General features: G+C 45.9%; 1 protein-coding gene across 1 annotated transcript; it reads left to right on the top strand.

Moving 5' to 3' along the window:
- The first annotated feature begins 11,956 nt into the window (after nucleotides 1-11,956).
- LOC127342353 (subtilisin-chymotrypsin inhibitor WSCI) lies at nucleotides 11,957-12,491 on the top strand. The gene has a single exon (XM_071825991.1). The coding sequence runs from the start codon at nucleotides 12,071-12,073 to the stop codon at nucleotides 12,305-12,307; it is 237 nt and encodes a 78-aa protein (XP_071682092.1). The 5' UTR covers nucleotides 11,957-12,070; the 3' UTR covers nucleotides 12,308-12,491.
- The last annotated feature ends 1,344 nt before the right edge of the window (nucleotides 12,492-13,835 follow it).

Below are 13,835 nucleotides of genomic sequence, written 5' to 3'. Positions count from 1 at the left end.
CTGGTACGAGTTTTTTCGGGAGAGAGAAGGTGCTGGAAAAAAGAGATGGCAAAGTGGGGCAAGGAGGGGCCCACACCACATGGTGGCGCGCCCACCACCTTGGCCGCGCCGGCCTGTGGTGTGGCACCCTCTGGTGCCCCACAGGTCATCCTCTGGTGCTCCCAGGTGCCTCGTCAAAAAATAGGACCAACGGTATAATTTTTGTGAATTTTTGAAAACTTTGAAAAATGCACATTTCTGGGTATTTAGTTTATTATTGCTGGCCAGGAAATTTTTTGAAATCTCCAAATAACTAAGGAACTTTGCAAATTAAAAGTGCTATAGCAACTAGAGTAAGTGGAGGAAGAAAGAGATGTTGTTTACCTCCTCTATGCATATAAAAAGTATTTGTTAACAAGGTTGATCAAGTCTTGCCACCAAATAAATTTACATAGCATAAGAAGAAATAAACCTCAAATCAATCATGTTACCTTGAATTGTATTGATATGGATCCAATCACGAGAGTTTGATATTCTTCTTTAGGTTCATATATAGGACAATCAATAGTTCCCACTTTAATAGTTCTCACATTAGTAATAGTATTGACTCCACATACTTTATCAATCTTCTTGGGGAAATAGACGGTATGCTCCTTATCATCAACATTAAAAGTAACCTTTCCTTTATTGCAATCAATAACAGCCCCTGCGGTGTTAAGAAAAGGTCTCCCAAGAATAATAGACATATTATCATCTTCAGGCATTTCCAACACAACAAAATCAGTTAATATCAAGCAATTAGTAGTAACTTGAACAGGAACATCCTCACAGATACCAACAGGAATAGTAGTAGATTTATCAGCCATTTGCAAAGATATATCAGTAGGTATCAACTTATCTAGATAAAGCCTCTTATAAAGAGAAAAAGGCATAACACTAACACCGGCTCCCAAGTCACATAGAGCAGTTTTAACATAATTATTCTTAATAGAACAAGGAATAGTAGGTATACCTGGGTCGCCCAACTTCTTTGGAACTTTGCCATTGAAAGAGTAATTAGCAAGCATAGTGGAAATTTCCTCATTGGGGATTTTCCTTTTGTTAGTAACAATATCTTTCATATACTTTGAATAAGGTGGCAATTTAATAGCATCAGTCAAAGGGATTTGCAAGAATAAAGGTTTCATCCAATCACAAAATTTATTATAGTGTTCTTCTTACTTTGATTTTAGTTTCTTAGCAGGAAAAGGCATTTGCTTTTGCACCCAAGGTTCTCTTTCATTACCATGTTTCTCAGCAATAAAATCTTCTTTAGTGTACTTTTTATTTTTAGCATGCTTTTCAGGTTCTTCTTCAACCTCTTCTTTATCAGGAGTATCATTCTTATCATTATCTTTATCATGTTCATTACCACTTTCAGTTTCAGCATCAGAAATAGAAATACTATTAGGATCATTAACAGGTTCAGAGGATTCTACAACATTTTTATGCTTCTTCTTCTTTTTCTTCTTAGAATGAGCACTAGGTTCAATGCATTGAGAATCTTGTTCAATTCTTTTGGGATGCCCTTCAGGATATAGAGGATCCTGGGTAGAGACACCACCTCTAGTTGTTACTTCATAAGCATGTTTCTCTTTAGAATTATTCCCTAACAAGTCATTTTGCACTTTAGTGAGTTGATCAATTTGAGTTTGAATCATATGAAAATATTTAACAAGCATCTTAACATCATTGGAGGTTCTCTCTACAATATCATGCAATTCACTAATAGCTCGAGAATTTTCCATTAAATGATTCTCTACTCTCATATTAAAATTTTCTTGCTTAACAATATAATTATCAAACTCATCTAAGCATTGTGCAGGAGGTTTCGAATACGGAATATCCTCCCTAGTAAAGCGTTGAAGGGAGTTTACCTCAATCATGGATGAAGGGGGAATTATCTCACATATATCTTCTATGGGAGGGAGGTTCTTCACATCTTCAGATTTAATACCTTTCTCCTTGAGAGACTTCTTGGCTTCCCTCATATCTTCATCATTCAATTTAATTAAACCCCTCTTCTTCAATATTGGCGTTGGAATTGGTTCGGGCGTAGTCCAATCATCATGATTCCGGCCTATTTTAGCCAATAATTCTTCAGCGTCGTCTGGAGTTCTTTTCCTGAAAACACAACCAGCACAACTATCCAGGTATGCCCTAGACTCAATGGTTAGTCCACTATAAAATATATCAAGTAAATCATGCTTTTCCAAATCATGATCAGGCTGAGCTCTAATAAGAGAGCAAAATCTCGCCCAAGCCTCAGGCAATTTCTCTCCATCTTCCTGGTTGAAATTATAAATTCTCTGCAAAGCTATATGTTGAGCACTAGCAGGAAAGTATTTACGGAAGAAAACATCAAGCAATTCTTTTGGACTTTTAATAGAATTAGGTGGCAAACTATTATACCAGGTTTTAGCGTCATCCTTTAATGAGAATGGAAAGATTTTAGCAACAAAGTAAGTACGCATCTTGACATCATCAGAAAACAAGCTACTTAGAGTAGATAACTCAGTCATGTGTTCAACAGCACTTTCTTTTTCAGTACCACAAAAGGGCGTTTTCTCAACAATAGCTATATGCGATAGATCAAGAGAAAAATCATAATCTTTATCCTTAATGTTTATAGGAGATGTGGCAAACTTAGGATCAGGAGACAGTTTATATCTAACAGCATGTTCTGCAAGCAACTTTTTAATTTTTCTTGCATCAGTAGTAGCATTGCATTTTTCAATAAAATCATCATTAAGCTCCACATAATCTTCATCAGGATCATCACTAAAATAATCAAGTTCAGGTGAACTAACAGGTGTAGTAGCATTAGGAGTTTCAGTATTTTCAATTTGTCTAGACCTAGCAATCGTAGCATCTAGAAAAGATCCCAATGAACCACTATCATCAAGCACAAGAGAAATATTATCAATATTATGAGAGTTTTCAGATTCAGCGAAGTACCCGCATGTGAAGCATGCGGCGGTGAAACAAGTTTATCAATCACGGATGGTGAATCAAGAGCAGCAGAGGTATTCGTAATTGTACCTTTTCTTGTAGTGGATGGTAATATGGCGATCTTAGTATCGCGAGGTTTACCCATGATGGAGAATTTGCAGCGAACAATATTAATCCAAGTGAACTTCCAAATAAAGCTATGCTCCCCGGCAACGGCGCCAGAAAATAGTCTTGATGACCCACAAGTATAGGGGATCACAACAGTCTTCGAGGGAAGTAAAACCCAATTTATTGATTCGACACAAGGGGAGACAAAGAACACTTGGAAGCCTTAACAATGAGTTGTCAATTCAGCTGCACTGGAAACAGACTTGCTCGCAAGGGTTTATCGATAGTAACAGCTTTATAGCAGTAGCAGTAGTGAAATAACAAAGCAGAGTAACACGACAAACGGTAGTGATTATAGTAAACAGCAGGATTAAAATACGTAGGCACGGGGACGGATGACGGGCGTTGCATGGATGAGAGAAACTCATGTAACAATCATAGCAGGGCATTTGCAGATAATAATAAAACGGTGTCCAAGTACAAAGCAATCAATAGGCATGTGTTCCATATATAGTCGTGCGTGCTCGCAATGAGAAACTTGCACAACATCTTTTGTCCTACCAGCCGGTGGCAGCCGGGCCTCAAGGGAAACTACTGGATATTAAGGTACTCCTTTTAATAGAGTACCGGAGCAAAGTATTAACACTCCGTGAACACATGTGATCCTCACATCACTACCATTCCCTCCGGTTGTCCCGATTTCTGTCACTTCGGGGCCATTGGTTCCGGACAGCGACATGTGTATACAACTTATAGGTAAGACCATAAACAATGAATATCTTGATGAAACAATAACATGTTCAGATCTGAGATCATGGCACTCGGGCCCTAGTGACAAGCATTAAGCATAACAAGTTGCAACAATATCATCAAAGTACCAATTACGGACACTAGGCACTATGCCCTAACAATCTTATGCTATTACATGACCAATCTCATCCAATCCCTACCATCCCCTTCGGCCTACAGCGGGGGAATTACTCACACATGGATGGGGGAAACATGGCTGGTTGATGTAGAGGCGTTGGCGGTGATGGCGGCGATGATCTCCTCCAATTCCCCGTCCCGGCGGAGTGCCAGAATGGAGACTTCTGGCTCCCGCGACGGAGTTTCGCGATGTGGCGGCGTTCTGGAGGGTTTCTGGCGACTTCGACTTCTCCCCGTGCGTTTTTAGGTCGAGGCCGATAAATAGTCCGAAGGAGGGCGTCGGAGGCCGGCCGAGGGGGCCACACCACATGGCCGCGCGGGCCCCCCCTGGGCCGCGCCGCCCTATGGTGTGGGGCCCTCGGGCCTCCACCTGACTTGTCCTTCTGGCTCCGTCAGTTTTCTGGGAAAATAGGGCCTTCTGCATAAATTCCGAGGATTTTCCCGAAAGTTGGATTTCTGCACAAAAACGAGACACCAGAACAGTTCTGCTGAAAACAGCGTTAGTCCGTGTTAGTTGCATCCAAAATACACAAATTAGAGGCAAAACAATAGCAAAAGTGTTCGGGAAAGTAGATACGTTTTGGACGTATCACTTACTTCCCCGCCAATTCCGCTTAACAAGATTGTCTTTGGTGAGTATAACCCCTCGACGAAGATACCATCCGAATATTTTTATTTTTAATGGTATCTTCATCTTCCAAAGTTTCTTATTATTATCCACCGGTATATCAGAATGGAATATAGCATTGTACAAAGATTTGACCGAGAACGAACCATCTACGTGTAAATTCCACCTAAATTCATCCGGTTCAGATGATAAATTAATATCCTCCAGCCTTTGAATTAAGGTGTTCCACGCTAATAGCCTCTGTCCTAGCAAAACTCGTCTGAACGTCACGTTCGGAGGAAAGGTAGCCATTACTGTAGCAATGGTATCCCATTTACGATGAACGATACTATACAACGCAGGATACTGTTCACATAGGGGTGCATTGTCTAACCAAGCATCTTCCCAGAAACGTATCCGAGCTCCATTCTTAATAGAGAAAGTTCCATGGCGGAAAAAGACATTTTTCGTCGCCATTAGACCAGCCCAGAAGTGTGAATCCCCGGGTTTCCAAACCACTTGGGATTTGGAGCCGATATATTTTCTCCGAAGAATAGTTTGCCAAATCCCATCCTCGGTAAGGAGCTTAAAAAGCCATTTACCCAGCAGCGCCGAATTCTTGACCTCTAAGTCATGAACTCCAAGGCCGCCTTGATCTTTGGGACTACAAACTATACTCCATTTAACCAGTCGATATTTTCTTTTCTCGCTGTCCCCTTGCCAAAAGAATCTGGATCGATAATAATCGAGTTTATGCAGAATTCCTTTTGGTAATAGGAAGAATGATAACATATACAGTACCATATTTGTTAGTACCGAATTAATGAGTATCAGTCTTCCTCCGAGGGACAGCAATTTACCTTTCCAACTGCTAAGGCGTTTCTGTAGTCTTTCTTCCACTATTTTCCATTCGGCAATTGTAAGTCTCCGATAATGAATCGTAATACCTAAATAGCGAATAGGAAACTGGCCTTGCCCACAACCAAACAGCTCCGTATAGAGGGCTGTATCATCTTGGGCATCACCGAAGCAGAATAATTCACTTTTATGGAAATTTATTTTCAATCCCGACAACTGCTCAAATGCCACCAAAATTAATTTCAGGTTTTGAGCTTTACCGAGATCATGATCCATAAATAGAATTGTATCGTCGGCATATTGAAGGATAGATAAACCACCATCAACCAGATGTGGAATCACTCCTTCAATCTGACCATCAGACTTGGCTCGTTCTATGAGTATCGCCAGCATATCCGCCACAATGTTGAATAACATGGGTGATAGCGGATCCCCTTGGCGTAACCCTTTTCGTGTTTGGAAATAATGGCCGGTGTCATCATTAACCCGAATTGCCACACTACCTCCAAACACAAAATCATTTATTAGAGCGCGCCATTCAGGAGAAAAACCTTTCATCCTGAGTGTCTGTTGAAGGAAAGACCACTTGACCTTGTCGTAAGCCTTTTCAAAATCTAATTTTAAAATAACCCCATTTAATTTCTTAGAATGCATCTCATGTACCGTCTCATGTAAAACCGCCACTCCATCAAGGATATTTCGCCCTTGCATGAAAGCGGTTTGCGATGGTCTGACGACATGATCCGCAACCGTATTTAGTCTAATGGTGGCCACTTTCGTGAAAATCTTGAAACTGACGTTTAAGAGGCAAATAGGTCTATATTGTTGTATCCTTTCTGCCTCATTAACCTTCGGTAACAAAATTACTTCACCAAAATTTAGACGAAATAGTTCTAGTTGTCCTGTGTGGAGATCACCGAACAAATCTAGAAGGTCCGATTTAATAGTGTCCCAGTAGGTTTGATAAAACTCCGCTGGAAAACCATCTGGACCCGGTGCTTTGTTGCATTCCATCTGGAAAATTGCCTTCTGAACCTCATCCTCAGTGTAAGGTGTGGTTAGTAAGCCATTTTCCTCAACAGAAACTTGGGGTAAGTCGTCTGTTAAGTCCTCGTTTAGAGAAAAAAGGCTTTCATCCGGAGGACCAAACAAACCTTTATAATAATTAGTAATGTAAGATTTGAGTTGCTCATGGCCTTCAATCAGTCCTTCATCCTGATGCAGAGAATGAATACGTTTTTTCCGATGTCTCCCATTGGCAATACCATGGAAATATCGCGTATTCGAGTCTCCTTCCAAAATGAATTGGGCTTTGGACCGTTGATACCATTTGAGCTCTTCTTCGCGGAGGAGACTCGCCATCTGCGCATTAGATTGGTTCTTAATTTCAATCTCATGCGTAGTCAGCGGTCTTACCTCCGCAAAAGCCTCTAGCTCATCAATCACTTTTGATAAGCGAGCCTTTTCTTTTTTAAGGATACCAGCTGTATGGGCCGCCCAACCAGAGAGATGTTTGCGCATTGCACGCATCTTATTATTCCATCTCAATATTGGAGTGCTGCCACTAACCGGTCTCTCCCAAACCGTCTTAACCATCTCATGGAACCCTTCTCTGTGTAACCAGCCAAGTTCAAACTTAAAAGGCCGTTTACACATAGGACGGGGATTCCCAGTGGTTAGAAGGATCGGTGCATGGTCAGACAATTTTTCAATACGTTCTAGTGCACGGACAGACACCATAGGGTATTTATCTTCCCACTCAGTGTCCATCAACACGCGGTCTAGCTTCTCGTATTTAGGATCAGGCAAGCTGTTGGCCCAAGTAAATTGTCGACTGGACATAAACACCTCTCTTAAGTCAAGGCTATCAATGACAGCATTGAACAAAAAAGGCCAATGTCCATCAAAAAGACCTTTACTTTTCTCATGAGGAAATCTTAGTAAATTAAAATCCCCTCCGATTAAAATTGGATGAGGATTATCTTTAGTAAGATTTACCAACTCACGCAAAAAGTCAGCCTTAAAAGCATCTTGGGCGGCGCCATACACAGCGACCAGACTCCAAATGAATCCATCCGCTTTATTCTGGATGTCGAGCTTAATGTGATACTCTCCATCAGAACTAGCTAGAACGGTCATTGTGTCTATTCGGACGCCAAGTAATATATCCCCAGACCTACCACGAGGTGGGCGAGAAAACCACTGAAAGTTAATCCCGCCTGATAAACGGTCGAGAAAACTCTGTGAGAAATTCCGCCTACCCGTCTCGGATATAGCAATGAAGTCTAAATCATAATCTCTACAACCAGCAGCAATGTGGGAATGTTTAGCCAAGTCACCAAGACCTCTGCTATTCCGAAACATGCCATTCATTGAGAAACTATTTTAGATTTCGAATTCTTGCCATATCTACGAAACTTTTTCCCAGCCGACGACCTAGAACCCCGAGCGGACGCACTTAGATCATAAACTGAACTAAGCTCCGAGTGCTCTAAGTCGACTTCTGAGACAGCACCAATAATAGACGAGAGAAGCTGACCATCTAAGATGTCATCATCTTCTTCATCGTCTATAGAGGAAGTTTCAAGCCTAGTGGAGTCATTCGGAACAACCGTTAAACGGTCAAGCTCCGTCTGTCTCAACACATTAGCCGAAACCGAGATCTCATCAGGCCTATTACCCATCGAGATCCGAAGACTACTCAAATTTGAAGAAATGCGAGAATCAGAAAACGAAGTGAAAGACTTGGAAGATTGTTTAATACCAGCCGTGTCGAGGTTCTTCTCCGCCTTACGTCGCATAGCTCGCTGCATGACGTCCTCATCCGTCACCCCCGAACCATCCTCCGCGAGCGCGTATCTCTCACTCCGCCTCACCGTCGGTTGAGCGACAGGAGGAGGAGCAGCGAGAAGAGGCTGTTGTGCGGCGGGGGCCGGCGTAGGAGAAGACGAACGCAGTGAAGAACCCCTCGAAGACTCCGAGGCATGAGATACAGGGGTAGGAGGCGACGTAGCCCCCTGTATCGGCGATGACCTCAGCACACCCGGGTCATCACTCCCCTCCGCCCGTGGAGGCGGCGTGAGTACCTGAGGCGGACCAACTGCCTGAACCGGCTGAGCAACGCCGGTCTGCTGTACCTCCTGGAGGACCGACCCGGTCGTGCACTCCTCCCGACCCTCTCCGGGCTGGGACGGAGAAGGGTCCATCGGCGTCAGCTGCAGCGTCGCGGAACCCCTGGCGGGTCGCAACCTCGCGTCCGTGGGCCGCTGCACAGAGCCGCCGCCTGGCCCCTGCCACTCGGCCGCACCGGGAGCGGACAACTGCGGAGGCGTGGGCGACGCAGCGGGCCGATCCGGAGGCGCCAGCGTGGCAGGCTGCTGCGGTTGCGCGGTCGACGTGGCGACGTGCGGCGAAGGGGCCGCAGCCAGCTGCTGCCCTTGCACCTGCACCGCGGTGGGCGCCACGCCAGCCGGCTGCGTGACCACCGGCGATGGTCTCGCCGACTGTGGCGTATCCCGGCCAAGCATCGATTCCGTCTGTGGCGAGGTAGAAGACGGAACCGATACTCTCTGCGACGAACGTGACGAAGAGGGCGAATGAGCGGGAGAAGACCCCGATCGAGTACGTCCCTGCATAAACGTGCGTACACGAGACGGAGAACAAGAACGAGAAAACGAAGGCCGTGAAGCAACTAGATGTGGAGACTCCGTCCTGGCGCGAGCCACAATCTGGCGTCCTCTGTCCGTCGTCGGTGAGTGGTTGAAAGGAGTCAGAGCCACCTGCGCACCCGGTACCGCTGAAGCACCCTGAGATCGCGTCGGTGGCTGACCATCAACCTCCATACTCGCCGCACCAGGCGCAGCATCCGCTGTAGCATCATCAAAGCTATCATCCTCTAATCCAGGTGAACCGTCATCACTACCATCGTCCTTCCAGAAAAAAGGACGAAACCGAGGGTCCGGTTTAAACCCAGCTGCTTCCCGACGAAAGCGAAATTTGTATTCATTAAGCTGTAAAAGTGCAATTACCTGCAGGCATCCATCATCTTTCTCCAACACTGAAGGATCCCTCATAGCCACTAGAATACGAATAATCCCCAGACTCCGCAGGGAGACTAAATCCACATCCAGGGTAGTACCAATAAGAGACCCGACCACCCAAAGGCCTAAGAAATGTCGAACAGAATCTGGAACACCTGTGACGTGCACCCAAACTGGCTTCATAACAAACTCCGGAATAATATCCTGATGCACCCAAGAAGAAACAAGAGCCTGTGCATTAACTTTGGGCACACTCATCTGCATGCCGTCAATCCTCGACAGATCCTCGGCTGTAGGTATGCCTACCAGAAAAGCATTATCTCCATGAGGCAACGCCTCCCATTTCCAGGAAGGATTCCCAGGACACATTCTGGCCATAAGACTCTGAATATCAGAAGCTGAAACTACTCCCTCCCCTGACACCTTTACCAAAGCAGTAGGTGCTCCAGCCGCAATCAACTGAGGCTTAAATACTGAGTCCGGGAGCTGGAGATCAAGCGTGGCATCATTACCACAACCGACAAAAAAACTCGTGGGTCTCGGCAACTTCAGAATTGGACATCTGATAGTCGGGTGTGCCCCAGAATCACACACCAAGCAATAATGAATAGCCTTACAATTCTTGGTTGCATGAGTATCAACGGCGCACTTCCAACAACGCCCCACCTTCTTCTGCTTCACTGCAGGTACCTCAGAAACAGCTGCAGACGCCTGCACAGGAATCATAGGAATATCTGAATTAGGTACCAACTGTGGCTGTACCATAGACAACGGCGCGGGCGTAGTTATTGGCTGTCCCACAGGAGGCCCCACTCCCACCGAAGGCCCTGGTTGCAAGACCGCAGTGGCACTTTTCTTCTTCCTTCTCTTCTTCACCTGCCCTGTCTGCGACGGTGGCTGCTGAAAAGAAGGTGCCTGCACAACTGGTTGTACCATATTCTGCTGACCAACAGCCGGATAAAATTGACCTTGATATTGCGGATATGATGGTTGAGGCATGAACTGCATTTGAGGTGCAGGAGGACGATACCCTTGTGGCGGCCTTGGAAAAGACGCCACCGGACGAGGAGGAGGCGTTGGTGCAGCCGGTCGAAGAGGAGGCGCGGCCTGCGGCATGGGCACCCCGGCCGGCCATCCTTGGAAACCGGGGGTCCCAAATATGGACCAGAAGCTGGGGTAGCCGCAGCTGCTGGAGGCGCCGACCCCGGCAATGCCGACGCAACCCCTGGCGATGGCCCGGCCATCCCCTGGACCCCGAAGACCCCGGCGACAACTTGCGCGAAAGAACGGCTCCGCTCCGAACCAGGCGAGGACAAGGCAGGGAGAAACGGCGACGAAGCCCCGGGCGTGGCGTGTGGAGAAGGGGCGGCGACGGTGACGGAAACTCGATCAATGGGCGAAGCTTGGCGATCGATCATACGTGATCGTATGTGATCAGCGTACGCCCACTGCATGGCCGAGATGGCACGGCCCAGCCCAGCCCATCCACGATGCGGCCCAGCATGGCGTACCGTCGATCCCTCCCCGCTCTTCGTCTTCGATTCAAACTGCGCCTGTGCCGTCGCCGACGGCCTCGACGTCGCAACAACCGCCACCGTCGTCATGGCAGACTGCCTCGGAACTTCGACCTCTTCCCCCACCGCACCAGCCGGCAGGGCTCCATCGGCCGGAGGGAAGAAATCCGCCAGAACAGCCGGCGGCGTGATCCGCCTGGGCGGAAGAGGCCCTTTCCACGCCTTCAGCTTCACCGCCGGCTTGTGCATACGAAACACCGGCGGTGCAGATTCCGTTCTTCCTCCCTCGACGATCCCAACCGATTTAGCTGGCGACGACGATCGAGCTCGCTGCTCAACTGCCCCGGCGATCTTCTTCCTCTCCCACGATCTAGATTCCGCCGAAGGGTAACCGATCTTGGACCAGAAGTCGTCCAGCCGCTCGTCGTCTCCCATACATCCGGCATCGCCAAGAGAAAGAACTCGCGGAATATCCTCCAGCCCGCGCCAGGCGACCTCCTCGGCCATCGAGATCTCATCTTCCCCCTCGGAGACTTCCCCAAACGGGGCGAACCGCGATCCCGATCCTTGGGGAATGATCGGCGCGATAGCCGTCGCCGAACTCACCCCTCGTCGCCGGCGAGGGCGCACCGACCTGACCCAAGGCGCCTCAGACATCATTTTATCGCCTCAGCTCCGTCTCACACTCTCGGTTATCTTAGAGATAGATAAGCATCATTTTATCTGGTGATGTGTAGGCACGTAGTACTAACTAAAGACAAATGTGATATCTTTCCGTCACGTTGCCACCACCCATGTGAATCTAGCATGTATTATTCACTTACTTTGTGTGCACATTAAGTAACCTATAGCTTGATGGCCTATTTATTCAGATTAAGCTGATGAGTTCAACATCTTCTATCATAGTAGCAGACGGGTTGGTCCTCGGTTTCATTACCAGGTTAGTGTGGGACTTTACCTTATTTAGTTTTCTTACCAGATTCTCCCAAGTGTTCTTGTCGGACTATTTCTATAATTTATTTTGATCTAGGCATTAATCGACGAAGATGAGCTCCGGTACGAGCAGTCTATTTGAAGGGAGCACTGCCACCGGTGGCAACAAGACTTCATGGCCGGAGTTGGTGGGGAAGTCCGTGGAGGAGGCCAAGGAGGTGATCTTGAAGGACAAGCCGGATGCTAATATCGTCGTGGTGCCGGCGGATTCACCGGTGACCATGGACTACCGCATCGACCGTGTACGCCTCTTTGTTGACACCGTTGCCGAGGTCCCTAGGGTCGGCTAGGTAGTTTGCGAGTTCGCCGGCTGGCGTACATTTATGCAGCTTGCACTCTTCTTGGATTTACCAAGTTTGAGATAGCGCTAGATCATACAATAAGAAGCTGGTGTTCTGTACATGCAGCTTGCTCTCTTCTTGGATTTACCAAGTTTGAGATAGCTAGATCATATAATAAAAAGCTGCTGATGTTCAAGGGAAAGTTCTAAGTGAGCTTGTGTGCAGCTACATCGTCCCTTGATTTTTTGGACAGGATTTTGTGCGATAACAATTAATAGCGAAAATTCTACGAAATATTCATATGCTATCCACAAAAATAAGAGGAATAAAAACCAGTACGGGGAACACAAAAAAGAACAAGCACACATATATACATTCATAAAAAATTTATAGAAATTTCTCTATTTGTTTCTCCTAAATCAGGGACGGAGCTGGGCCTGGTGCTGCCGGTCCAGCTGCCTTGCCCAAGCGAGCATCTACTAGGTGTTCAGCTCAAATACGTTTTTTTTTTGTATTGAGAATTGCCCAAATAAGTAAAACCTAGTGCAGCACCCCTAGCCAGCCCACACACGCAAATAACCATTGTCTACGAGTCGTTCAAGCTATTCACGACGCCTCGTTTTTTCTGCCTCCGGTTCCCAGCAGACCCCTTCTTCTCTTTTGTATACCCAATTCAAACAGAAAAGAACAAAATGCATTCAGCAAAATTTAGTGACCGGGAAAATATACTTTGAAATTAACACGGATGATGGCATCCATCAGGGGTCTGAAAGCAAATTGATTAGTTTGATATCTGTTTAAGTTTTTATATGCAAATAAGTTAGTACCTTTCTTCCTCCGTTTCCAGCTCCGCCGCTGTCCTAAATGGAACAACACATGACCTAGCAACTCTATAGGCCGAGAAAACTCTAGTACTACAAAGTTTTTTCTATGTTTCTTGATACATTAAAATATGTAAACAATAAATTTAGCAAAATAAATTTGAGAGCACATAATACTATGGTTATGGTGTATACCTGCCGTATACACTTTTCTTTTTGAGCGGATACTGCCGTATACACATTAATCTGTAATTTACTCAGGCACAAGTTGAACCTACTGGCTCTAGTTGTAGGAATTTGGCACTTGGGACTTGTCCTATAGTCCAATATAAAATTCCAAAATTCTCATATATGGCTCAATTATGCATGGCTGTACTAGATGGACTAAAGTTTAGTCTCATATTTCTAGTTGGGAAAGAGTTGGAGTGATTTCTAAGGTGAGATTTTCTATTCTCACTAAGGTGCAAGAAGAGAGTAAGTCCTTACACACACCTCCTCCCTCCACCCGCCTCGTCACGACATGCTAATCTCATACCTATGCATGTTGGTTATATTTTTCTATTCAGGAAATTAATCGTGTATTAATTCATGATTCAGTAACAGAAGCGAGCCTTGCACACTCTCCAACGTCTTCCCCATCCCATCTACCAGCGTACACCGATGGACATGACAGTAGGCCTCCGAAACCCTACCTTTCTCACGACCAAGTTTATGGG

The sequence above is a fragment of the Lolium perenne genome, chromosome 1 (genome assembly GCF_019359855.2).
Source record: "Lolium perenne isolate Kyuss_39 chromosome 1, Kyuss_2.0, whole genome shotgun sequence".
Taxonomy (NCBI): domain Eukaryota; kingdom Viridiplantae; phylum Streptophyta; class Magnoliopsida; order Poales; family Poaceae; genus Lolium; species Lolium perenne.
The sequence above is the reverse complement of the archived record's forward strand: the minus strand, read 5'-3'. Positions and strand labels throughout refer to the sequence as shown.

Bases quoted from the DNA above. Each gene is read 5' to 3' on its own strand.
- LOC127342353 (XM_071825991.1), top strand. From the start codon at position 12,071: ATGAGCTCCGGTACGAGCAGTCTATTTGAAGGGAGCACTGCCACCGGT.